The sequence below is a fragment of the Lathamus discolor genome, chromosome 8 (genome assembly GCF_037157495.1).
Source record: "Lathamus discolor isolate bLatDis1 chromosome 8, bLatDis1.hap1, whole genome shotgun sequence".
NCBI lineage: Eukaryota > Metazoa > Chordata > Aves > Psittaciformes > Psittacidae > Lathamus > Lathamus discolor.
Window position 1 is genome coordinate 22,478,006 of NC_088891.1, and position 27,813 is coordinate 22,505,818.

The following is a 27,813-nucleotide window of genomic DNA, read 5'->3' on the forward strand; positions in this document are numbered from 1 at the left end:
GCTTTCCCTGTGCTCTGTGATCTGCAAAGTAGTTTAAGTATATAAATGTATATCCAGAGAAATAAAAGTAAGAATTAGGATATGTCTCTACAAGACAAGGGAACAAGCCAGGGCGCTAAGCCAAAAAATGGCATGTAATCACCTATACTTCTTAGAAAAGAAGAAAATTGTCTTGAGCCTGAGGCATACCAACAGTGATTGAAACTGAGATGAGACAATTTGTTTTTTTTTTCATAGAAAACATTACTGAAATGCTTTAAAAGTTGGAACTTTGAATAAGTTATAGCGTAGAGATTGGATCCAAGAATTAAGGTGAATAATGTATCTTTACAGCCATGCATGGAAAACAGTTTTTTGATTTTTATATTACATTTTAGTATTTGCTTTCCACAAGATGCAGTGTGAGTCAGCTATGGAAAAGCAAAACGAAACATACATTACAGAAGTCATCCTCCTGGGATTTGGTGATTTACCTGACCTTCAGGTTCCTCTCTTCCTGCTCTTCCTGGACATCCACATGGTGATGATAGTGAACATTTTCATCCTCATGTTGGTGGTGGTTTATCAGCATCTCCACATCCCAGTGTATTTCTTCCTCAGTAACTTGTGCTGCTTGGAAATGTGCTATGCCTCCAGCATCCTGCCCCAAGCTGCTGGTCAGCTTCCTGACAGGTGACAGAAGTATTTCCTACAGCACTTGCATGACACAGTTTTAAATATTTGCTTTTCTAGTTGGGGTAGTGTATTACCTCCTGACAGTGATGTCAATGATCAATACTTAGCAGTATGCAAACCTTTACATTACATCACCCTAATGAGTCATAAGCTTGGCACAGGACTAGCTGCAGGAGCCTGGGTAAGTGGTTTTATGATCAGCTTTTTTATCACACTGTTGATGTCACAAATGGTGTACTGTGATCATGGTGAAATGGACCATTTCATCTGTGATTTTGACTCTGTGATAAAATGCTCCTGCAGGGACACATTTCTGGTAGTTTTAACACCTTTGATGTTTGCTACATGTACGATGCTGCCCTTTCTTTTCACTATAGCATTCTGTATTTTAATCATCATAGAATCACTGAATCATCGAAAGGTTTAGGTTGGAAGGGACCTTAAAGAACATCTAGTTCCAACCCAAAATGTAAGACATAATACTTCTTTTCAGCTATAAGAAGGTCTGAATGACAGGAGAGTCATTCAGCTCCCCAAACATAGTTATCAAGTAATCATTTGATACCTTAGATCATCCAGGAAAACTCCATGGGGCTGTCAGCTATGCCTAAAGTCCTGCAGGAGACACATATGCTTCTGTATTGGAAGCAAGAGACCAGATGGGGCACCATAAGACAATTCCAGAATTCCTCTGTCATCCCCATGGTAAGCAACCAATACACAGCTCACTGTTGGAGTTTTTCATTTATTTACATGGCTTTGTTTCAATTGTGTCTGAATCCCTCAGCACAAAGCCAACCTACCTTAATATTGAGATCTACCTTAACCTATCTTCAGGCCTGCGACACGTAAAGGTTATTTAATAGTTAATATGTCTCTATAATTAATATTGAGTGATCCTCTCAGTTTGCCAGGTTTATGCTAGGATGGTGTGGTAGGAAAGTACCTACCACATGCAGAAGAAAATTACATGTAGGGATGTGAGGATGTGTCTTGCTCAGATACTCTGAAAGTTTACTTGTGTTATGTTTGTGGGCTGAAACAGAGAAAATGCAGAATGATATGTGCTAGGTGGGCTAGCAAGGAGTTTGGCACAAGCCCAGCCTTGACAACCATTATGAGGATATCAGTTAGAGACCAGTTTATCCTGTTTCCCAAAGAACTGGGTCCCAAGGGAGTTACAAAGTGATTTGAGTCAAGTGATTCAAGGCAGCTGTCCTATCTGATTGTCCTCACATGTTTGCTAGCAAGGAAAGCTGGCTGTCAGGAAGCCAAGGGAGGTGTGTTCCTTGGGGATGGATATTCATGCATCGGATGCCTGCCATTTTCTGGTGGATCATGGATAGATAAATCCCTGCAGATGTCCACAGCTCTGTTCTGTGGATTCCTAGCATACAATTCCAGGATTAGCACTGATCATATTTTGTGAATTTGTTTATTTTCTGTGTTGTGATTTTGGCTACTTTTTTAACATCAAAACAATTATGATGCATTGATGTTCATGAGGACTTAATGCAGTAGTAATAACTGTAACCCAGGGATAGCTGTATAGGCTGGCACTTGGCACATATCCATGAACACCAGAGATTTCAAACTGGGTTGAGATATCTTCACTGAGCTGTTTGTGTATTCTGAGTTATCTTAGTTAAGACTTTAGCATCTGCAAAATGAGGGGTGATGGTTTTAAACGAAAAGAGAGGAAATTCAGACTGGACATGAGGAAGAAATCTTTTACAGTGAGGGTGATAAAATCCTGGTACAGGTTGCCCAGATACGTAGTGACTGCCCCATCCCTGGAGACACTCAAGGCCAGGTTGGATGTGGTTCCTGGCAACCTCGTCTAGTTGAAGATGTCTGTGCTCATTGCAAGGGGGTTGGACTAGATAACCTTTGAAGGGCCTTTCCAATCCAAAATATTCTATGATTCTATGATTGTATAATACTTCAGTGTAACTTCCTCCATTCTATTTATGCATTTCAAGCCATCTTTTGATTTTTTTTTTTGTGAAATAGATTCTCTTGGTTCTGTGTCAGAGGGTGTGATTTGAAGTGTATATCCCTAACATTTGTGAAACCAGGCCCAAAGACATTGTGGACAGTGACAGAAGAACTGCCTTTGAGCACCCACATCATGAGTGCATGCGCATTTTACTGTTAAAACAACTCTCTTCAGTAGACAGGGACTCATACCTTGATCTCAGACAAAAATCATTTACAATGACCCTTTGACAGAGCAATTTCCATTAAACATCCCACTGGGGACACTTGTAGAAAAGTGATGGTGGCTCAGTGAGGGGCAATTGGTGAGCTCGGTGAGTACTGCAGAGGTGGGGGAGGTTGGAGGGGTCAGCATTTCAGGGAATTGCTCAAGGCATTGCTGTGGGGAAGGGGAGATGGCACTGAACAGAGACAGAAGGCAGGGCTGGGACAACTGGGAGCGGTAAGCTGTCACCACCAGAGAGCTGAGGAGCACCCATCTGTTCTGGAAAGCATGAGTGGAAGTTCAGGGGTTACACGAACAGGCTACAAGGCACCACTGAAGCAGTGGGGTCTGGTGGAGTGGGGATTGGTCTGGGGCAGGATGGACTTTGTGGAGAAGCTGGATGCCATCTCAGTGCAGCTGGACTGCTGGGGACCTCCAGTCTTGGCCAGATTGTTGTCAGGTAAAGTGAGGTGGTGAAGGCTGTGTTTCAAGACAGAGCAGCAGCACTTGAGCCTAGGGCACACAGGGGAGGAGGGCAGCCCCAAGGCTGGGTTAGCAGTGATGTGTGGACCAGACTGATACATCTTTGTTCAGGCGCTGTGGGTAACATATTCATATAAAGTGGGAGACCTGCTGAGGGGTCCCGTGATGCTGTTGGTCCATTTCCCTGAACAGGTCAGCCAAATCTCTGATCCAGCAGGACTGTTCAGTGAAGGGTGCCTATAATGATAGACTGGTCTTACACAAGGGTCTTGGCTTTCCTGGAGCATTATAGAAAAATTGAACACTAAGGGTTGAAAAAATCTCCCCCCCTTTTCATGTGACAAGTCACCTCTGCCATGCAGAATCCCGGGAGTCTGGGTGTCTCCTCTGCATACCCTGCAATGACCAGAAAGAAACCCAAGGCAGGCAAGGCATGGAAAGGTCCTGCAGTGGATCAGCACCCAGCTCCTTTTCTTGACAGGACACATCGAAAGGACTGCTGGATGAAAACTTTCATTCCTTCATTTTCCTTAACCACACTCCAGTCTTCTGCTCTGATCAGTACCCCAGGAGGGACACTTAGACTTCTTGCAACATCTCCACCTCTAATAGCCTCAACGGGCCCAATTAGAACTCCAGGAAACTACTCCTGTGACCTTCACACATGTAATTTTTACCCAAGGGGTCCACAGAACAAGTAAACTGTAACATGGTTTTCCTTGCTGCTTATTCTGTGCACAGTCATTCGGGTGGCTAATAGGAGAAATAGTCATTGCGAAAGAATTTTGCTAGACTTCAAGTTTTTAATGAGCATATGATACAGACTTCAAGTTTTTAATGAGCATATTTTTGTTTCAGGCCTGATGGTGTAAATTAATATACTCCAAATGAACTCAGTAAACATCATTTTTCAATAGGGGCAGATGCTGTCAAAAAAACCCAAACAATTTTATCTTTGTGGTCAAGCATCTCATGGACTATCTGTCTTCGGCTGTTTCAGGCAAATCTGTCTGTGATAAACTAGTCCCTCTCACCATTTTCAGAAACCGCACTGCATGGCAAATCCAGTGACAACTCCAATTTCCTCTGGTGCTGCTTTTGTAAAATTATCTGCATATGTGAGGCAAAATACATAGGTGTAACAAGAATCATGACATACATAAAACTATTAAAAAAAAAAAGGCACCCAAACTAAACCCAAATAACACTTTTTAACATTATGAAGGTGGGTTTTCAAACTCTTTCTCTTGACTATAAGATACACCAACACAACCAACCCTGGACGCATTCATAGAGACAGGCATATGATGAAGAGACAAACAAACCACTACATGAGCACCATAAGATAACATCAAAGGTGGCAGTTAGTGATAGCACATGTCCAAGAATTAAACAGACAAATACTGGGTAGGACAAATTAAGCTCATGTAAAAAAATTTTCGATAGTTAGACAAGCAGGCAAATAAATATTTGTATAAATGAAGAAAAAGGCAGAACAAAATTTAGTGGATAGTGAACTAGCCAAGTTATGAAGAACACAAGTGTCATGCACACACAGACTTTTTTCTTTCAACAAATGAATAATTATAGAAACATTGGGAATATTTGCCAGATTTCAGTTTTACAAAATCATTTTGAGCAACTTAATTAATGGATTAAAATTCAGGAAAAATGTTGATGTTAGCCAGGTTTGTATTTTTTTTATTTCCAAACATTAGCAATACATCAATACATGTTTTTAAAATAAAATACTAATTTTAAGACATTAAGTGTCTATGAACAAGCTAAACCATTTTGCTTCAGGATGAGTGACAGCAACTAACCATAGCCAAAATTAAAGTGGGGAATGATCTGACTTGTCAAGAAATATCAAGAGGAACAGGTAGATACACTAGATAACCACTTGCGATCATTGTCATGCTGCTTCCTCTAGTCCATAGGAGAGAAATTCTGTGGGCTTGCAAAATATCTAGTTGAAAAATGAGATTCTCATGCTATTTCCAGGTGGTCTGAATTACTTTTTCCTTCCTATGCCCTGATCTCTGCCCTGAGGATGAATATAAGACTCAAAGAATTTGCCTGAAGTGGGAGGAGAATTCAATGGGATGAGTTTAATTTGTCTTCTTTTGTTTTGAGGGAAGGTTGTACCAAGCACCAACAACTAGTAGATTTACTGTTTTCTGCAATTCCCAGCATGTTACTTTAGAGGTGTTTGTGCCTCAGAAGGAAGGCCTCCATGTTCTCCTAAGGAGTAATCTACCCTAAGCTTATCTGTAGGAATGTAACTGCAAGCTCGGATCACAGGTATAATATATGAAGCTACAGAAATTATCCTTGAATATTCCCTTGAAGAAGACTTTTCTGACTTACCTTTTAGCTGTTTACAAGCTAGAAACCTGATGTCAGCTCAATACTTGTGATCCATCTATAGTTGGTAGCAAAGAATAAGCCTACCTGCAATTTACCTCCTTTCTTCCTCAGACAGGGGTCAAGCACAACATCTTCCTCAAAGAGAATTTAAAGAAAAATTTCTTAGACCTTCATGTAACATATATAGGGAGAAGTAAAATAAGATTTCTGCAGTGAAATCAGTCACCTGAACTCCACTTCTAATCAACAGAAACAGGAACTTGTGGAAGACAGCTGATGGCTCTTTGTTGGCTCCATCAGGATGAAATCAGACAGGATGTAGAAGTACCTGCTGCCTTCCATGTAGGGATTTATATTGGATGTACTGATTATTAAATTTAATGCAGAAGTTAAAAGTTCCTACAAAGTTAAATGCCTCTGCGTCAGAGAGTGATCCCTAGATTCCAGGAGTAGAGTGTCACTCACATTTTCTGATGGTTGTGGCTAGCATCCTAGCAGGTGCTTGTACTGACACTGCATAGCTCTCAGCAAAAGTCTTCTCTTGGCCCTGTGTGTCTCAGACATATCACTTCTTTTTTTGGGGGGGAGTGTTGCATTCCAATTCAAACTGCTTGAAATAGGATTAATGGTGGGCTGCAGCTTTTCAGAGTAATGATTTTGTACATACTGTGTTGCTGATGTTATAGGAGGGGGCTGAGTGCAGGTATTAGAAAACAAAGGGGAGATTAAACACTTCTGGAAGACTATTTTGGTGAAAAGTGCCAAACCTTGCCTTCACTCAAGGTTCAAACCTATTATCTACATCCCTGTTACAAACAGCATTTCTGGAAAGTAATTGTTCACCTTTGGACACTCATCTGTTCGGGTGTGCAAGACCACTGTCCAGGCCCTCCCTGGTCTGAGGTTCAACCAACTGCACAGGACTTGGGAAAATTCTAGGCAAGACATGAGACACTGCTGGACGTGGTGGTTACCAAAAGCTAGCGAGCTGTGTGAGGGGTGGCTGAAGTTCACAGGTGGGTAAGGAAGTGTGGTGTGAGAAGTGGCCAAACTTCACAGGTAAGAGAAGGGAGTTTGAGGACCTTACAGGGTATGGAGTAGGCTGACCAAATGATACTATGTAAATCTGAGGTGATCTGTGTAACAGTTGCAGGAAGAAATATAAAACTTGGGTATAGGTATAACAGAATTGGGACAAAGAAGGAATATTTTTAGGGGAAAGTTGGGTTCATTTTGGGTGGAGACGGACAGAAAAAGAGTGGTGATGGAGGGTGGAGCAAGCCTGGCAAACAGAAAAGGTTGGGGACATAAAGGGACCGGTCAGGTATAAACATGCTGCTGGTCAGTAACATTCTCTGGCCAAGACCTGTGCCTGATCTCCAAAATGTGATCACTGAACTCTGTTCCTAACCCTTTTCTATATTGGTATTCTGGGTATGACACTGGGTATGTGATCTGCTGGTGAGCTTCAGGCTGGACTAGCCTATGGGTAGGAGGAGACCAGCATCTGGACAGAGCCCCAGTAGGAGATGGTCCAGGGTCTGGGCATGGGTCCTGGATAGTGCCTTTGTTGATCTGTATGGAAGGCTGCATGAGTGCTGTGTATGTGCGCCTGTTCTGGAAATATGGGCTTAGCCTCACCCCTGGCTGCATCTGGGAAATGGGGAAAAGCAGTAGTCTTGCCTTCAGTAAACCAGGAGGACAATTCTCCTTAAAGTTCACTCTATTCATCTCTTCTTAACACAGTCTTCATATACAATATCTTCACTTTTGGAGATGTTCATTCCCAGTGACTATAGATGAAACTAATGAAGAGTTGAACGGCTCTGCTGGAAACAACTGATATTATGTATAGTGACCTAGTAAAGTGGTTTCATCAGGCTGGAGCCACTTCAAGAAAGATTGATCAGAGGGATAGTCACTAGAGAAAGTTACATCCATTGGGTCAATAGATGTCATTGTTACCATTATACTAAAAAGTAATCCAGACATCCCAGTGCTCCCTATCAGCGAAGCCAAATCATACCTTTGGTAAGTGTTGTAAAGTGGAGAGTTTTATTTAGAGTTAAGTCATGGTTATTAGGCATTGATGCATTACTTTGCAGCTGTCAGAACACAACACCAGAAAAATTGCAAAGTGCAGCTATCAACAGAAATGGTTACATCTGCAAGGATCCATGCAGCTATGGCCTTGGGAAAGATGGTGGAGGACAAAAGAACTAAGGACTAATTTCAGAATTCTAGTGAATCAAATTAAATCAAAGCCAGAACAGTGGTCAGGATGTTTCTAATCATGGTCATCATATACAAAATTAAAAACCCTAGAAAAAGAGGAATAAACAGTACAGAAACATTCCCATATTCCAGGGGCAAATCAGTCATTATTGATATTGTTTCTAGTACAATGGTGTGCAGCAGCAGAAGGCAGAGCACAGAACAGAGCTCCCCTCCACTACTAAAACCTTGCCATATGTAGACAACACAGTGCCCACTGGGAAAGCCATAAGGCATAGCACTGATGTAATAAGGGCAGTCTAACCCTGTTGGAATCACATTCACACTGTCCCAGGAAAACGTGGTTATGAGGTTTTCCCTCTGGTTGCATTAAAAAGTCACTTTGGGAGGAATAAGCCTATGAGCTCTGACATCCCTGGCGTTCCTGAGTCCAGGGCAGCATGTTCACTCAAGTCCACAGCACAGTGGCTCATATTTGCATGGAGTTCAGGGGTTTTCCCAATTCTTTCACATCATGATGACACCCAGCTGCCTGGGAGACTGATCCAATGTCCCACTGAAGACTGAAATGTATGGAATGGGCCAACCCATCTCTGAGTCAGGAAAAAGAGAGGTGAGGTTCTGGCTCCCTGCCCTGAGCCTGTCCTCAAAAGCACGCCATCCAGGCCATTGGCCTCTAGCACGAAGTTGCTGAGCAAAACAGGTCAATGGGTCTCTTTCAGGGAAGGATGCAGCATCTGTTTGATCACCCTCCTATGCGTAGATTTCCTTGTTTACCACAAGTTGAGCCCACACCTCTGGATGGAAGAAGCCTTAGGGTCTGGTAAAGTCATCAAGGGACATAAGTATGAAGATGCCATGGAAAAGTCAATTGAAAGAGACCTGCTTAGCCCACTGGTCTGGTATCCATTGTTTTCAATCTCCCTTTGTTATATGGGCTTGTGGGTGGAAAAAACAGGCTGTGGCTGATCTTGATAAGCTGTAAGCATTGTTCTCATGGCCCCCATTTCTGTCTGCAAAGGGCACCCTGCACAAGAAGGTTCTAGAGGCTCCAGAAAAATGTCTTTCAATATGTCCCAGCTCTCGGCACCCTTTATCTCTGAGGCCATTTTCCAAGGGATCACACACGGAAGCACCTTAAACAGCCGATACCTTGCCTTTCTACAGTGTAGGATCCTGACTCTACTTTTTACATACCCTATACCTCTCAAGGCTGAGAATTCTACCAAGACATGATAGCTGCTGACCAGGCTACCTCCTGTCTTGGCCTTTTTGGTAAGTTCTTCTGCACTAGTAAGGAGCAGGTCTAGCACTGTCTCTCCTCTGGTCGAATTCTCCATCTCGTCTACTAGGAAGTTGTCCACGACAGACTCCAGTAGTTTCCTGGACTGCTTTTGGTTTGCTGTGTCACTGTGCCAGCAGAAGTCATGGTGGTTGAAGTACCTTGTCGGGATCAGGACCTAAGAAGAGGCGATGCTTCCTAAGACTTTGCCACAGACAGTTTTTACTGCCCACAAGCTCAGGTAACAAAGGGAGATTGAAAATGACGGATAGCAGACCAGTGTGTCAGGCAGCTCTCTTTCAAGTGACTTCTCCATGGGATCTCCATAGTCATGTCCCTTGATGACTAAACCATGCCCTAAGGTTTCTTCCAGCCAGGGGCCTGGGCTCAACGTGGGAAGTGGGGAACCTGCTGGAAACAAGGAAATCAGCACTTAGGAGAGTAATCAAAGAGATGCTGCGTCCTTCCTGAAAGAGACGCATGCTCATTCACCTGTTTTGCTCTTTGATGAAACCAGCACCTGAAGCTATGAGCTCTGGTGTGCCTGGCACACTTGAGACCAGGGCAGCATCTCCACTGAAGTCCACAGCAGCGTGACTCATGTTAGCCTGCAGTTCAGGGGTTTTCCCAACTCTTCCACATCACAAGGACTCCCAGCAGCTGCACTGGCACACTGATCCGATGTCCCTTTGTAATTTGAAATGCATGGATTGGCCACACCATTCCTGACCCAGAAAAATGGTCTATGACCTTCTGGCCCGCTGCCCCGCACCTCTTCTCAAAAGCACTCCTTCCCAGACTCTGGGAGGGGAAGCAGATCTCTGAAAACAGTATGGGTCAAGACAAACATGACTTCTAAAAACACAGCTTAGCAAAAACTCCTATGGGCAAACCAGGCTTACCTTGGTAGGGGAGTCAGGGCATAGCTGATTAAAACAGATTCATGTAGTGAGAAACAGAAACACCAACATAAAAAAATATCTTTCCTCACCCCTGTCCGCAGGTCTGTTTTACACAATCACACCACACTCCTTTCCCTGACTTGGACTCTCACCTTTAGCCTTACTGCTACCTGAGAGCCCAGGGCTGCTCCTGACACCATGCAGCTTGCCAGAGAGCCAGAGAAACCCCTTTTCTCTGTGCCTGGAGCCATTCCTGTCCTGCCCAACACTGCTGGCCAGAGCATGCAGCAACCAGGCAGAGGAGGGAAAAGCAACATGGGGACAGATAGGACCAGCACGGTGGTGCAGATGTGAGCACACTAAGGCATCCTCTCCATTGCCCTTTGCTTCTTTATTCCTGCCGAGAATCTCTCTGAGGTTCTTTCTCCCTTGCAATGCTTTCCCCAGCCTGAGTGGCATGGCTACAGGGAATTGACCATGTGCCAGCAATGTATTTTTTTCTCCTCCTCCTTGTGTAGGCTCTTCCTGCATGTGCTTCTCAGAGTTTACTTTTTCCTTAAGATGCTAAACCACACAGGCAGGCTATCAGAAGCTCAACCTCTGCCGCTCCTCTAGTAGGGGCAGCTGAGCATGCAACTGAAAGAAGACCTCTGGGAAACCTCTGGCTCTTTTCTGTCCCACCCATCAGGGTCGGTGGAGGCAGGGGATGGTCTCCTGATACCACCGTCACCACCAAGTCTCTTTTTGCCAATTTCACATCTGTCGAGGTTTAAACAAAGTCAGCCATCAATCACGCAGTCGTTCACTCCTTCTCCCATTTCTTGCCCTCTCCCTACACCCAGAGGGACAGAGAGGAGAATCAAAAAGAATGCAATTCCCATGGGTTGAGATAAGAACAGTTTAGTAACTAAGGTATAACACAAATCACTACTGCTACCACCAATAATAATAATGATAAAGGGAACAAGGGAAGAGAATACAACACCTCACCACCCACCAACCGATAACTCGCCCCACCCCACCCAACCAAGCACCGACTGATACCTACTGCAACCCTGCTGTGAACTAGCCCTTCCGGGTAACCCTCAGTTACGTCCTGGGCATGACGTGCTGTTGTGTGGAATACCTCTTCGGCTAGTTTGGGTCAGGTGTCCTGCCTCTGCTTCCTCCCAGCTTCCCACCCTCCCGGGCAGAGCATGAGGCTCAGAAAGTCCTTGGCCAGACCAAACATTTGAGCAGCAACGAAAAACATCGGCGTTATCAGCACTGTTCTCAGGACAAAAGTCAAAACACAGCGTTGCACCAGCCACTAAGAAGGAGAAGAATTACTGCTACTGCTAAACCCAGGACAACATCTTACCCAGAACACGAGGGCACAGATCACACCTACCTCTCATCATCTCATCCTTCAGCTAAATTTGAAAAACCCCCTTGGAAAGGTTGTTCATTTTTGACCCTGCTGGGGACTGGTTGGGCAGAATATCCCCACAGCCTCTTAAGTTGCACTCAAGAAACAGCAACGGTGGAGCTCTTTTCATGGCTTATACTCAGCCCTGGTCCATAGTCTTCCCCCCAAAGGCCTACCTTTGTAATGGGAGCAGAGTTTACCATTCAGTCAGGACAAGACCAGGAGGGAAAGTGCTTTTACTGTCTGCCTGGGCACCAGGCACACTGTGGAGCTGGAAGCCACTGCAGAAACCTGGTCATTTGGTAGCAGCCCAAAAAACAGCTGTTCACCGTAGCTGGCAGGATTCGAACCTGCGCGGGGAAACCCCAATGGATTTCTAGTCCATCGCCTTCACCACTCGGCCACAACTACCTGATGCAGCCCTCTCCGCTCTCCGCCCCACTGATCACAGTGTCTGTGCAATGACACCTGGCTTCCAGGGAGTTACAGGGCAATGCTCCACTTCAAGATTTGTAGCCGGGACTTTCACTGCACGTCTAATGAATCAAAGACCTCTCTGTGTTATCTCAAGGCACCCTGGAGACGCTGACTGACCCTGTTCAGGAGCTGGCACTGCAGGGACATCCTGGAACTGGGTGCAACACTGTACCTGGCAGCTAAGAGCTGAGACAACTTCATGTCTCTCGCAGCCTTATGGCCTACGGACCGAGGGAAAAAAAGGAGCCTCTCAGAACTGGACTCTCTGTCTGAAGGGGACAAAGCTACTCAAACCTTTTCTAGTTCAACAGCTGCTAAAAGCAAAACAAGCTATAGTCCTTCCTCTGCTGACATTCAGAAAACAATCTGCACGGCGAGGTTGTCTGTGGGATTTGTGTTAGCGCAGTGTTTACAGGTTTCCCTGCATTTCAACCTACAAAAGGACCTCGAATCCATCTCTCCAAGCACCTGAGAGTAATTGTGATGACAAAGGCAGAAATGCCTCTGAGGAAGCAGAACTTTTGGAGGATTGAGGCTATGAGCTCTGGCAACGTTGGCTTGTGTGCATCCAGGGCACTGTGTCCTCTGAAGTCCACAGCAGCGTGACTCATGTTACCCTGCAATTCAGGGGTTTTCCCAACTCCACATCACAACGACTCCCAGCTGCTCTAGGAGACTGATCCGATGGCCCTTTGTAATTTGAAATGCATGGAACTGGCCACCCCATCCCTGACCCAGAACAATGGGGCTGTGAGCCGTGGTGGAGCCTGATGGACTTATGCAAGGTGCTCGTGCTATTACTCCTTCCCACAGGGAATTTCCTCATAGTGCACAATGGTCCTTTCTTGCTGCTGAGGGTACAGAGGCGAGACTGCCTAGCCTGCAGTTCCCCAGGTCTTCCTTTTTTCCCTTTATATATCTGGGGGATTATATTTCCCCTTTTCCAGCCACTGGCTATTTTACAACTTTGCTATTTTGATGGATAGTGCCTTAGCAACTTCCTCTGACAGTTCCTGCAGGACTCTCGGGTGCATCTCCTCAGTTCCCAAAGGACTTGTGCACTTTCAAGTTCCTGCCGTGGTCTTGAACTTCCATCTTCTTCATGTTGGTCACAGCCAGGCCTCCCGTTTGGCTCACCTACAGTGTGGGGCTACAACTTCTTTCACCTTCCTTTGCTGTTCTATGTACCTGAAGAATGCCTTCTAGTTATTTTTCATGGCCAGAGACAAGTTCAGAGCCAGCTATGCTTTGTTTTCCTGATGCCCTCCGTACACCCGTGTGACATTCCCTGTAATCTTCCCAGGATGTTATCCCTGCCTTCACTGCCTCTCCATCTTTGCTATGTTTTAATTTTAGTTTAGTTCTTTAGTTTAGTTTAGTATAGTTTAGTTTGGTTTCTTTTGTTTCAGTTTGGCTAAGAGGCCTTGCCTTCCCCAGGCTAGGCTCCTGCTTCCCCTGTCGGACTTCTTGCATGTTGGGATTTCTAGAGGCTCCAGAAAAATGTCTTTCAATATGTCCCAGCTCTCGGCATCCTTTATCTCTGAGGCCATTTTCCAAGGGATCGCACACGGAAGCACCTTAAACAGACTATAGCTTGCCTTTCTACAGTGTAGGATCCTGGCTCTACTTTTTACCTACCCTATATGTCTCAAGGCTGAGGATGCTACCAAGACATGATTGCTGCTGACCAGGCTACCTCCTGTCTTGACCTTTTTGGTGAGTTCTTCTGCGCTAGTAAGGAGCAGGTCTAGCACTGTCTCTCCTCTGGTCGAATTCTCCATCATATCTACTAGGAATTTGTCCACGACAGACTCCAGTAGTTTCCTGGACTGCTTTTGGGTTGCTGTGTCACTTTGCCAGCAGACGTCTTGATGGTTGAAGTACCTTGTCGGGATCAGGACCTAAGAAGAGGCGATGCTTCCTAAGGCTTTGCCACAGACAGTTTTTACTGCCCACAAGCTCAGGTAACAAAGGGAGATTGAAAATGACGGATAGCAGACCAGTAGGTCAGACAGCTCTCTTTCAAGTGACTTCTCCATGGGATCTCCATAGTTATGTCCCTTGATGACTAAACCATGCCCTAAGGTTTCTTCCAGCCAGGGGCCTGGGCTCAACGTGGGAAGTGGGGAACCTGCTGGAAACAAGGAAATCAGCACTTAGGAGGGTGATCAAAGTGATGCTGCATCCTTCCTGAAAGAGACACACACGCTCATTCACCTGTTTTGCTCTTTGATGAAACCGGCACCTGAAGCTATGAGCTCTGGTGTGCCTGGCACACCTGAGACCAGGGCAGCATCTCCACTGAAGTCCACAGCAGCGTGACTCATGTTAGCCTGCAGTTCAGGTGTTTTCCCAACTCTTCCACATCACAAGGACTCTCAGCAGCTGCACTGGCACACTGATCCGATGTCCCTTTGTAATTTGAAATGCATGGATTGGCCACACCATTCCTGACCCAGAAAAATGGTCTATGACCTTCTGGCCCCCTGCCCTGCACCTCTTCTCAAAAGCAGGCCATCCAGGCATCTGGTCTCTGGGATGCCCTTGCTGAGCAGAACAGGTGAAATTGGGTGTGGGTCTCACTCAGGGACGATCGTGGGCATCTCTTTCATCACAAAACCAGGCTGTGGTAGAGCCTGATGAGCGTAAGCAAGGTGCTCATGGCCATCACCCCTTCCCGCAGAAAAGTTCCTTATGGCGCACAATGGTCCTTCCTTGCTGTTGAGATTGGCCACATCCCTGCAGAGCTGAGTTTCACCTCACGTATGGGCTTGTGCAGTCTTGACCTTCTGATTGAACTTACTCAGAGTCTCCTGTGTCCCTACAATGACCCGTGGGGAGCAGGTCTCTCCATGTTATCCATACTGCCTGACAGGAAAGCACTTGAGGTGACCTCGTACCTGAATTTGACCATGACTGATAGCTGTGCTCACCACTAAAAAGGCAAAGGCATGGAAACACTCTCTAAATATCCTTCTGCACATGCCTGAGATATCTGAGTTGATCGATCTTATGAAGGCGGGGCACAGATGAGTCGTTCTGATGTTCAGTGATAGAAAGCGGGAGCACGGTATTTCTAATGAAAGAGGCAAGGGCTTCATCACCAGCGAGGCTTTGGCAAGCAGCGACTACTGTGTGTTCAGATGCTTCATGAGCAAGGAATGTTGGTTCCCCTCAGGGCTCTGGAGCACAGCATAAAAGCCTGCTCTACTCCAGGCTCTGCATCTTCCTCTCTTGCTTCCCTTTCCTCTAAGAACAAGGTAAGCCTGAGTCTGCTCTGTCTGTCTCTGTGGGCTGAAGTGCTGTGCTGGTGGCTACTCAGGCTGATATTGGGCTGCCTCTGCTTGGCCCTGCAATGGAAATAGTCAACCCCTGAGACCTCTGTCCTTTTCATGGAGGTGGCTGGGGGCAGCTGGGAAGAGGAGGGTTTTCCAAGCAGAAAGCATCCGTGGGGCTCAGATGCAGGGATGGCTGCCCACCAGACTGTGCGTGTCCATCAAATTGTATCTAACCAAATGGCCAAGCGCATGCAGTGCTCTCTTCAATGCAGCACTGTTTGCTCAGGAGATGGGGTGTGATCAGTCACTCCACAGGGGCTTTAACCCCAGGGAAAGCGGACCTATTACAAAAGGGGCCAGCCTTCCTGTCCCATGCAACCTGCTGGGCCAGTGAGGGCTCTGGAAGTTGTAGAGTCACTGCGTGTATTCAACGCAAGATGTGCCCACAGAGAGAGCTGGAGAAGACAAGGACACGCTAGTATTGAGGTTTGTGCTCCCTGCCTGCTCTGTGTTTCAGCTTTGCCTCGCTCACCGAGAGATGTCTTGCTTCAGACCATGTCCCCCACGCCCCTGCGGCACCTCTGGCCCAACGCCACTCGCAAGCAGCTGCAGTGAGCCCTGTGTCGCCCGCTGCGCTGACTCAACGGTGTTCATCGAAGCCTCCCCGGTGGTGGTGACCCTGCCGGGCCCCATCCTCACCTCTTTCCCTCAGAGCACGGCTGTGGGATCCTCTCTGTCAGCTGCTGTTGGGAGCTCCCTCAGCACTGGTGGGGTTCCCATCTCTTCTGGGGGCTCCCTTGGTCTGGGGGGGTCAGGCCTGTGTCTGCCTCCTCCCCGTTGCAGTCTGAACTGCTGAAGCTGGCGGATCATCCCCTTTGGAGCCAGAAGAAAGACGTGCACCCTGTATGAGCTGTAGAGTGGCCACGGCTTCCAGATGGGCTGGGTGTCCTCTTCCCACCTGGCAGGATGGTCCTGTGCTCTCTGCTCCTCGCTGTAGGATGAGCCTCACGCTGCCTCCTCTGGCTCTGCTTTGCTCTGAGCCCCTGAGAGAAAGGGCTCCTTCTCTTCTGCTTTGCTGAACCTCCTACTGATGTGGGAAGGGTTCCGGAGTCAGTGACTGCTCTTGGTGGCCTGGGATGGCAACCAGGTGGAGCGGAATGGGAAAAGGGTAGCTATTTTCGTGGATCTTTTCTTTGGGAAACGGGCCGTTCTTTGTGCCTCCCCAGAGCCTGCAGATGTCTTTCTTGGTCTCTGTTCTGTGCCGCATTTGTTCCTTCTGATTAAAGACTTTGTGCAACACAGCTGGATATTCGTGGTGGTTTGTTCTCTTCCCTCAGTTAGCTACCTGCTCTGCCAGTGCTGATGTATTTTGGTACTCAGAGCTGTTTTGGAGGCTAAAAATCACCTAAGCTGCTCAGGTGTAAAACAAGGTGTCCTACGTGCAAGCATGCAGCCAACCCCTAGATTCAGTGCCACTGATCTGTCTTGGAAATAATGCATCCCTCTCCTCAATGATGCACCATGACTTCCTTTCATTACTCACTGCTGCTATAGCTTTATGAACTTTGGGGCAGGTCCACGTCTTTTCCTGACTGAATGATGTTGCTTCACCTTCCTCTCTTGGTCAAATCTGCTCCCAGCAGCAAGTGGAAATCTTTCTGCAAAGTTTCCTTCCTCTGTTGGAGACTTCGATGTCTGCATGCCTTGTGCCCTTACAGGAACTCCTCTAGTGTGACCGTGAGGCTGACTCCCACTTATGCACAGCTAGGGGCTCAGGCAGCCCTTCCAAAGGGTCACTGAGGGGATTAATGACTTGGATCAGCTGTCATACAAGTACAGGCTGGGAGAGCTGGGCTTGGTTAGCCTGTGAAAGGGAAGGCTGAGAGGGCATCTTATGCATTTCTCTAAATGCATGGGGCAGGAGAATGTACAGGTGGATTAAAGGATAGAGAACCATCCTCTTGCTTTGAGGTAGAAAATGTAGTTCTAAGAGGCTCCTCGTGTTTCCCTTTGTCCACAGACCGTAAGCTGCAAGAAAAATTCAGTTGTTTCAATTCTTAGTTACCAGGAACACTATTGCACTCAATTCCAGTAAACTTCAGGTTGTCTCTGCAATGCTGGAGCCTGGACAAGGTAGGCCAGCAGCCCTGCAGGTTGGCTGGGGTATTGATCTCCAAGACATGCAGCCTTGATTGTTCAGGAGAGTATTTCAGACCCAGTTACAGGGCTTAGCAGAGTCTGTTTTCAGGGAAGAGTGCTTTAGAGGAAATAACGCTGTGGTATTAGCACAGGCATTGTACATCTCAACATCCCCTCTGAAAGGGAGGAATCCCCACACTTGATCAGCCGACACTGGAGAGTTGGAAAAGGTGGAGGATGAAGAGCAAATTCACTCTGGTGTGACTTTGAGACATTACATAAAGGACAGGCCTTCTCGCACTGTATCCCCAGATATGCATATCTGGCCTTGTGAAGCATAATGCATGCGTTGGGTCCCACCAGGGCATTGTTGATCTTCATCTGGACCCTGCCACAGCAACATGCCTTTCTTGCTAGGTGCAAGCAGCAGCAGCAGGAGGTCCAGCTCTAGGCCAGACCAAAAATCCCTCTCCTCTGCCTCCTGCACCAACATCGCAGTAAGGAGCCCAGCCTGGAGCCACCTCAGCAGGAGAAATACACTCATCTCAGAAGGGTGTTCTCCAGGACCCCAGGCAGCTGACACTGTAACAGTATTTCTCACCAGCAACCTTATCTGGGATCCCTGGGAGAGAGACTGGAATGAAGAGAGAGACCGTCCAACAAAACCAGATGTATCATGGTAGACAATGGAAGACCAGAGCCCAGTTGCTTTTCACCCAAGGTTACAGGAACACAACGCTGCCTCTGTGCTCCTCTGATCACAGCAGTCTGTGGTAGCACAACGGAGTTTACAAGATGAATGGGTTGGGGACACGGAGGTGTTTGCAGGAGTCCGGAGAGCCTCAGAGGAGGGTTCTGTGCCTTTGAGCATGGCTGGTACAGCGATCGGCAGCGTTGCCTGTGAAGCAGCTGTTCCGTGCTTGCCTGCTTTCTTCCTTACTGGTGGGGAAGCTGAGCAAGCAGCTCTGGAAAAGCAAGGCACCTTGAACACCATCAGAAGCAAAATTCTTGGTGTGTTGGCCAGGAATCGAACCTGGGTCAGCTGCTTGGAAGGCGGCTATGCTCACCACTGTACCACCAGCTCTCTCTGTTTAGGGCTTCTCTCTATCTCCTCTGAGTCACAGACCTGTCTCCCTCCTGCTTCTCAATGGACTGGCCAGCCTCCTTCTTCCAGCGCCCTCCTTCCAGCCCCCTCCACATACCCTTCCTCAAGCTGCTAAAAGTTGGTGTGTTTCTGCATATGTGAGGTGCTGGCTGGGGAATCAACTGTGCTAGCCACAGTCTTGTGGAGATCAGCATCGAGGACTATCCAGGATTGGCCCATAACACCAGGCAACCTGGGACAGAGTTCCAGACATGGACTCTTGTCTCGAGCTATGGTATAGCGTAGTGGTTTAAACCCAGCTGGCAGCTGAGTACGACACAGCTGCTCGCTCACACCTCCCCACCCACCCTGGGCAGGATGGGGAGGAGAATTGAAAAAAATGTAAAACCTGCAGATTGAGATAAGAACAGTTTAATAGCTAAAATAAAGTGCGATATAATGCTAATACTAACAACAATAATAAGGGAAATAACAAGGGGGGATAATATAAAACAAAAAGGTGGAAAAATATAAAACAATAAACACAAGTGATGCACAATACAATTGCTCACCGACACAAGCAGTCATGGGTCCCTTCCAGGTAGCTCCCCCCAGTTTATATACTGAGCATGATGTTCTATGGAATGGACTACCCCTTCTATGGTCACTCTTTTCCCTATCTTCAGTGAGATGGCAGGCATAGAAAATAGGATGAGAAAGCTTCCAGGTCAAGATAAATACAGGACCATGGAAAACACTGTTGTGGGCAAAACAGACTCAGCATGGGGTGAATTAGCATTTTGCCAAATGAAATAGATTCACATAGCAAGAAACAAAAGGACAAACATAAAACACCAGCTTTCCTCCCACTTACCCAGGCTGAACTTCACTCCAGACTCCTCTAACCAAGTGGCACAGGGGGGATGCATTTTCCTTCTGCTCTTTCTGAATCTCCCACTTTCTCCTCTCTCTGTCTCACATGTTCTACCCTTTCTGGAATATGTTTTCACAGGGAGGTTACAAATTCAGCTGATGGCACAGCTGTGTCCTGAAATGGGTCTACTGTGGAGATGGAACCATCTGTGTGCGGTGCAGGGCAGCCCCTTGGCTCCTCTCACGGAGACCACCCTGGAGCACCCCCTTTGCCCTCAACTACCCAACACCTAGCCACATATAGCCAATACAATGCCCATTGGAAATGGCTCCTTGGCCCTGCTCCTGCCTGAACATGCTACTGGCCATGGCAGAAAACAGACTAGGACAGAGAAAGCCCCCAGGTGGTTGAGCCAATGACCTTGGTGCTCCCCAGACTAGCCCCAGGCCTGTCCTGCTCCACCCCTGGAGCCTGGGTGTCCTTGCTCGTGGCTGGGAAGTTGGGATTGAGCTGCCTCAGAAGAAAGAAACACCGATGTCCCCAGGACACTCACTGCCTTGTCGGGGGAAGGAGCTGAGGGAGAGCCAGGGCCATGGGTGCGCAGAGAGCAGGAGCGCAACAGTGTGGGGACACTTGCTGAAGGCTTCAATGCACTGCATCGTGGTGATGGTGTCCCCTGCCTCTGGACTGAGGGGGAAAAAAAAAAAAGCAATTAGCAGAGGATGGTTTCGATCCATCGACCTCTGGGTTATGGGCCCAGCACGCTTCCGCTGCGCCACTCTGCTCCACCCACACTCTTCACCCAGACCTTCCACAGCCCAGCCTGATGCTCCGTGGCATTGCCAGAACCTGCACCTGTTCTCACACCTCTTTCACTTCCTCCTACCTGTGCTCTCCACATAACTGTCCTTTTCCCCAAGCAGTTTGAGCTTTCCATTAACTTACTTTGTACAAAACTTTTGACCTGGCTCGCCCCAAACTCTGTCAGGTGGATCACTTTTGAACTGGGACTCTCTTCTTTTATTTGGTCCCCCTCTGGACCCCCTTCTGGGGCCAGTGTGGTTTGTCCTCCCACTTCTGAGATGTTTGGATCCCATTCTGAGGTCAGTTTCTTGTACTCTCTGCAATAGTTTGCCCCCCAGCCCCGGATTCGTTTAATGCTCTTGGTACAATATAAGTGATCTGGCCTAAGTATATCTGCTGTTACGTTGGGTTTGCGTGGCAAGGTTTTGATAACGGAGGGGCTACAGGTGTGGCTTCTGTGAGAGGCTGCTGTGGCTCCTACTACAAGTATGTATGTACTACTACAGAAATAGCTACTGTAGCTACAGTGGCCTCTAGTGCGAGAGACTACATAGCCATCAAGTAATCATGTGATAGCTTAGATCATCCAGGAAATCTCCACGGTGCTGTCAGCTGTGCCTCAAATCCTGCAGTAGACACCCATGTTTCTGTACTGGAAGCCAGAGACCACATGAGACGTCTAAAAATGATGGAAGAAGCATTAAATCTGTGGATAACTCCCCCGATTTAGATCTATGCATTTCTAAGTGCAGTGAGCTACATGAGATAATCAGTAGTTTTTCAGAGTCATGCAATACAGTGTCCTTTTGACCTCTCTCCTTATAAATACGAGAGGTGGAGTAACGACATCCTGCGTCTTCTCCTTGTTTTTGTCACTTTCCTCTGGGAATGGGTTGTCTCCCTAACATTTTTTTCAGGGCAGATCTCACCTCCTGATTGCTAAGGGTGTATATCAAGGGGTTCAGAGCTGGGGTGAGAGCATTGTACATGAGAGACACTTGCACATCCATTCCAGGGGAGCTTACTGAGGAAGGTGGTGCATAAGTGAAGAGCACTGGTATGTATAACAGCGCCACAATGATGGGGTGGGAGATGCAGGTGGAGAAGGGCTTCCATCTTCCTTCCTAGGACTGGACGTTACAGAAGAGGAAGGAGGTAATATAGACATAGCAGAGGACTATGAGAGTGATGGAGACTAGGACAATAGATGTGGCAACAACACTGAGGAGGGTCGTGTTGAGGCTGGTACTACTGCAAGCCAAATTCAACCGTGGCTTAATGTCACAACCGAAGTGGTGGATGTGGTTGCAGTCACAGAAACTCAGTTGAGAGGTCATGACAGTGCATTGTGGCATGTACAAAGCCAGTGGACCATCTAGCCAGAGCCAGCAGCAGACAAGTCCGTGGACTCATGACAAGGACGTAGCGCAAACGGTTGCAAATGCCCACGTAGTGGTCATGGGCCATGGCGGCCAGGAGCACAGCCTCAGTACTGCCCAGGAAGTGGAAGAGGTGGATCTGGGCCAAGCACGCACTGAAGGAGATGGGCTGATGCCCAAAGAGAAAGCCTGTCAACATCTTGGGAGCAGTGACTGTGGAGCAGAAAATGTCCAGGCAGGACAGGTTCCCCAGAAAGAAGTACGTCAGTGTGTTTAGAGCCGGGGCTCAGATATCACCATGGTCACAACGGCACCATTTCCCAGAAGGCTGGTCAAGTAGAGCAGCAGAAAAGAGATGAAGAAAAAGTGCTGCAGCCCCTGCATGTCGGTGGGGCCCAAAAGGATGAACTCCCTGACCGCTGTTTGGTTCAGCATTGCTAGAACAATAAGAAGCAAAGGCAAAATGTCAGGGTTCCACGGTTGTGAAGAGTAACAGTATTACAAAACTCACTGGCTTCTGCGCTATTTTAATGCAAACAAATGCACAAGAGAGCAAAACACAGCACATGTAATCAAACATAAAAGCAGCATTGAAAGTCAAGACAGTAACATGGACAGAGGAACTTCAATGTAGTCTTCTACTTTCTGTCTAGAAGAGGGCAGAATATTACAGAGGGTAAAGTATTAATATAAAAACTTCCACCTATGCATTACAGCACAATATGTAAGATGCAAAACATTGCTGTTTGTTCACCTTCAGACGCATTCGTATTTCAATTCTGCTAAACTGGAACTGCAAACTTTGATCTCATCCTAGTGCTTCTAACTCATGATGTGACTCAGTCCTGATGCTTTCTTTCTACTACTGTGCTGACATTTCATTATGCCAATCTCAGCTTTCACATTTGTAATGGTTAGCATCTCCTAGAGACAGTTTTTTGCTTTTAACAATCACACAATTTCCATTTTCTTTATCAACAGCCGCCCGAAGGTGCTCCAAGTAGTTTTTGCTGTACATTCAATGCAGTGAAGATTAATACTGATGAATACAACAAATGAAAAGAAAATAAATTGCTTCCTAGATATTTCCTGTAAAGATGTTAAACACATACAGATGATCTTTCTTGCCTGTTCCATTGTACTACATACTTTCATTGGAAACAGATGATTTTTGGAAGTCATTATTCTGTATCTCCAGCCCTGTCACTCTTTTCCTCTTACTTCTTTAGCTTATTATTTCAGCATGAAAACAGCAAGCAAGCAGAAAACTTTTCAACTGATTTCATAATAAAAGAACATGAGCATGTAGCCTTAAGGTAATTTAGGCGCATACGTGTTCACTCTAAAAACCTGATCTATTCTGTAAAAATACTTTTAGTCTGATCTTTGAACAAGCTCTGGTGGAAACATTAGATTTGATAATATTATAGACTTAGGAAAATTTTAGTCAGACATCTGTGTTTGAAGAGGTCTAGGTACAGTTCTAATTTTAAGACTCTTGCTTAAAGATTAGTGCAAAAAAAAAAAAAAAAAAAAAAAGGACTTTGCATGATGAAGCGTGCCTATCTTCCCAACTACAGAAATTCCATAGTGAAAAAGGATAATTCTGCACAAAGCTCACCTCATCAGCAATCAGCATTTTCTCACTGTAGGAAGACCCGGGCAGATAATGAGCCAGAAGGCAAAGCAGAGGACAAAACAACTTGATTTGTGGAGTTATAAGACAGAATTTGGGTTCTCCTTTTATTTGTCCATATTGACTTGGCATTCTTCTAGCTCAGAGATTAATACTGCAGGTGTGATGAGAAGGACTACTGCAAGTTCCCAGGGGCTTGTAGTTATTCAGGTAGGATGCAAAGAGGAAGCTTTGCAAATTGTACCAGAAGTCTCTCATGACCTAGTTAGAGATGGGGAGGGAAAGTCTTTTTGCCATGTCCAGAATGTGCAAAATATCGACAACATCACACAGGAAGTAAATTGCCTGCTGCTTTGGCAAGTCTTCTGAGATGAGATTTGTGATTCAATGGTGAGTTGCAGAGCAATGAACAAAGTGTTCCTTAAATGTACTGCATGGGTGAGCCACCTGCAAAACAGAAGAAAAAAGAAGACAACATCCGTGTATTCTTCCCAGGCTGCCTGTCCTTGCTTCCACGTTTTATAAGCCTCTTTTTTCCCTCTAAATTTCCTCAGCAGCTCCTTATCCACCCAAGGAGGTCTCCTGGCCCTCCTGCAGCACTTCCTCCTAGCTGGGACACAGCACTCCTGATCTTGTAGCAGGTGATCCTTGAATATCAACCAACAGTCTTGGGCCCCCCTCCCCTCTAGGGCTATATCACATGGAACCTTATCAAGCAGGTTCCTGAAGAGGCCAAAGTCTGCTCTCTTGAAGTCCAGGGTAGTGAGCTTCCTGCACGCTCTTCTCACTGTCCTGAGAATCTCATACTCAACCATCTCATGATCGCTATAGCCAAGGCTGCCCTGGAGCATCACATTTCCAATCAGCCCCTCCCTGTTGGTGAGCACAGTGTCAAAGATGGCACTTCTCCTTGTTGGCTCCTCTATTACTTGCAGGAGGAAGTTGTCTTCCACACAACTGAGGAACCTCTTGGATAGCTTGTGCCGGGCTGTACCGTCCCTCCAACGGATAGCAGGATGGTTGAAGTCCCCCATGAGGACAAGGGTCTGTGAGCATGAGGCTGTTCCCATCTGTCTATAGAGCGCTTCATCCGCAGAGTCCTTGTGAATGGGTTGGGTTAGAAAGGACCTGAAGATCATCCAGTTCCAACCCCCCTGCCATGGGCAGGGACGCCTCACGCTAGACCATGTCACCCAAGGCAATGTCCAACCTGGCCTTGAACACTGCCAGGCATTGGCCCACCTTTCAAGGGACCCCTCTAGATCCCTTCCCTTTCCTCCAGCTTGTCTACTGAACCACACGGCTTGGTGTCATCGTCAAACCTGCTGAGGGTGCATCAATCCCACTGTCCATGTCGCTGACAAAGATGTTGGACAGGACTGGTCCCAACACCTGAGGATCACCACTCGTTATTGGTCTCCCTCAGGGCCCGCGGATGGATTTCGTCAGCTCCCATGGACTTGTGCACATTCAGGTTCCTGAGGTGATCTCAGATCTGATCCTCTCCTATAGTTGGCCTAACATCTTCATTCTCACAGTCCCTGCATTTGCCTTCCAAGTCTTGAGTGGCATGGCAGGAGCACTTGCCCATGAAGTCATTGAAAACCATCGTGTTCTCCATATCCAGGGTAGCCAGTTCTCCTGTTTCCCTTCCAGAGAGGGCCCACATTATCCCTAGTTTATCTTCGTTTGGCAACATACCTATAGAAGCCCTTCCTGTTATCCCTAACAGCTTCAAGGATGAACTCCTACCTCTGTCTTCAGCTGATAGAGGTAGAAGTTCAGTAGTGCAGGCACACACGCAATACACTCTGGGTTCATAAACATAGGCATGTTTGTGGACCCCTCAGCCACCAACATGGCCCCTCTGTCCACCTGGTATCCATGCCCAGGTCCCAGGCCCTCCTGTCTGCTTCATGGGTTCCCTGCTTGCCATCTGATCTAGCTTGATGTTCACTAGCAAACACACACACTCACACACTGGTCCCACAGACTTTGCACATTCACAAGTCCCCTTGGGCACAGACCGGGTACTGGCATGGGCCATCTGTGCCTGCTGGGTTTAAACCATAACACTCCCTTATCATCTGTTGATCAGATTTGTATCCCTGTAAGTTCTTGTTCATTGCTTCCTCCGTTTCTCATTATGCCATGTCACACTGAAAGAGGTCCTTGACCAGGTACCCCTAAAGGAGTGGCCATTGCCCTTTTACGTATCCTTACAAAGGTATCTAATTTTTCCACTGTACATTTTATGTCGACACTGCCTTTGCTAGCTTTATTTAATGGCCCATGACTACTCAGGGAGAATTCATGTTCAGGGGAGAAAATCACACTGTCCAAACGCAAACCAACGTGTCAGGTGGTGTACGGTGCGGTGACAGCAGGCTGCACGCCAGCATAACACCACAAACTAGAGCTTCAGGAGTCTGTGTTACAGGTGAAGACATGTTTATACAAGCACAAAGTATTTACTTAACACGGAAGTGAAAGCGGAAAACTGTTTGTATGAGGAAGCGGGTTAATTGAAAAATGCCAAGTTTAGTCTTAAATTTTCTGCAACTATATAAGCATCTTACCTCTTGCCCACTCAACTCTCCTGTGGGGACAAAATCAAAGGGAGAAGACTCATGGATCAAGGTAATGGCAGTTTAATAAGAGAGCAAAAGCTGTACAGACAAGCAAAGAGGGAATTAACTGATTACTTCCCGTCTTCGGGCAATGTCTAATAACTTCCTAGGGAGCAGAGGCTCAGCATGCCTGACTGTTGCTTGTGAAGACAAACACCTTAAGCATGAACATGCCCCCTTCCTCCTCTACTCCCTGGCCTTTTATTGCTGAGTAAAACATCATAGGTATTCTCCCATGAGTGTTGAAGGAGCTGGTTAATGTCACATTGAGGCAACTCTCAGTAATTTTACGATGACTGGGAGAGATGTGTTAGGACTGAAGGAAAACAGATCTCACTCCTGGATTTGAAAAGGGCAAAAAGGGGAATTCATGATTCCACAGTTCTGCCCTGTGAACCCTTTCCAGGCACATGAAGAACATGAATGTGATCATGATCAATGGTCAACACAGCTTCACCAAGAAAAAATCATGCTTCACTGACATAATAATTTTCTGTAATGAAATGACTGGTTTGGCAAATGATGGGAGATCAGTTAGATATGTCCCTCTTTGCGCTTTCTGCACAGAAGGTGGATCACAGAATCACAGAATGGTTGATGCTAGAATAGACATCGACCAGAAACTTCAACACTTATGGGAGCATCCCATTAGGGTTAATGGACTTACATATTAGGGTTAATGGACTTACTGGTATTCCCTGACCTGATCTTTACCTCAGCAAGGATATACCATCCTTGCTACAGACTCTCCCGCTGCTCTCTAGGAGCTGGGATTCCTGAAGCATTTGGCATATCAACCTTTTCTACATCCTGCATCACCAGTTCGCCCAACTCATTCAGAAATGGGCATGCATTTACCCTAGTCTGCCCTTTATCACCTATGTACTTACAGAAGTCCTTCTTGCTGTCTTTGACGTCCCTGGGCAGATTCAATTCAATTTCAGTTTTGTCTTTCAGAACTGCAGCTCTGCATGCTCAGGCAGACCACGATATTTGAAAAATAATAATTCTTAATTATCTCATGCATTTTCATCATGCACACTGCCAGCCAGATGCTTTAGGGAATATAACTGTGTAGACAATCAGAAAAACCCCACCAACGCACACACATGCACACACATGCACCACACACTGTAGAGTCACCGCGCTCTAAAAAGGCAAGCAGAGGCTAGGAGCCCTTGAGGCTCAGTGGAGGATGATGATGCAGCTGTTGACAGCTGTTGTGAAAGAAACCAAAATCATCTCAATATGAAAGGAAACTGGAGGTTTGAGATTGTGGGTTGGTTTTTTGTTTGGGTTTTTTTTGACAAAGGAGTTAAAACCATAACAACAAAGTTATACTTACAGAAATGCAGACCTAGAGTACAGCAAAATTAATTTTAGGGTTATGATTACTGTTAAAATAAGATAACTTGTGTATTTATTAGGGCAGAAGTAAGCCTTGCCAGGCCCGTTAGCATCACAAGTGAGAGCTGTGAGAGGGTGAGCTGAACATAGGTATGTCCAGCCACACAGCTGCAGACACTGACCTGTCAGAGACACTTCTGTCTGACTCAGTCCCCAAAGTGGACTGTTCCCCAAAAGAAGTGTGGCATGGCTGGTGATGCAGCCCAGGACATGGTTGGTTTCTGGGCTGAAGCGCACACTGCTGGGTCATGGTGAGCTTTTTGTCAGCAATCACTCCCAAGTCCTTGCCCTCAGGGCTGCTCTTAGTCCAGTCTCTGCCCAGCTTGTGTTTGTGCTTGATATTGTCCCCAACACTTGTCACTGGTCTCCACTTGAACATCAAGTTGTTGGCCACAGCTCATTGAGTGCGACAATCCAGACAATTTGACTGTACCTCAAAACTTGCTGTCATCAGCAAATCCGGGGAGCATGCACTTGATCTCAACGTCCATGTCACTGACAGAAATGTTAAACAGCTCCGGGCCCAATACCAAGAAATCCCAGTCAT

At 46.6% G+C, this 27,813-nt stretch overlaps 1 protein-coding gene and 2 non-coding genes across 3 annotated transcripts; all 3 read right to left on the reverse strand.

Annotated features, from left to right (window-relative positions):
• Positions 1-11,887: 11,887 nt before the first annotated feature.
• TRNAS-AGA (transfer RNA serine (anticodon AGA)) lies at positions 11,888-11,969 on the reverse strand. The gene has a single exon. It is a non-coding gene; the product is annotated as a tRNA-Ser (tRNA).
• Positions 11,970-20,123: 8,154 nt separating this feature from the next.
• TRNAM-CAU (transfer RNA methionine (anticodon CAU)) lies at positions 20,124-20,195 on the reverse strand. The gene has a single exon. It is a non-coding gene; the product is annotated as a tRNA-Met (tRNA).
• Positions 20,196-21,086: 891 nt separating this feature from the next.
• LOC136018919 (olfactory receptor 12D2-like) lies at positions 21,087-22,028 on the reverse strand. The gene is given in 3 exon segments (XM_065688596.1): positions 21,087-21,555; positions 21,557-21,870; positions 21,873-22,028. Coding segments are annotated over 3 exon segments (939 nt in total).
• Between the last annotated feature and the right edge of the window lie 5,785 nt (positions 22,029-27,813).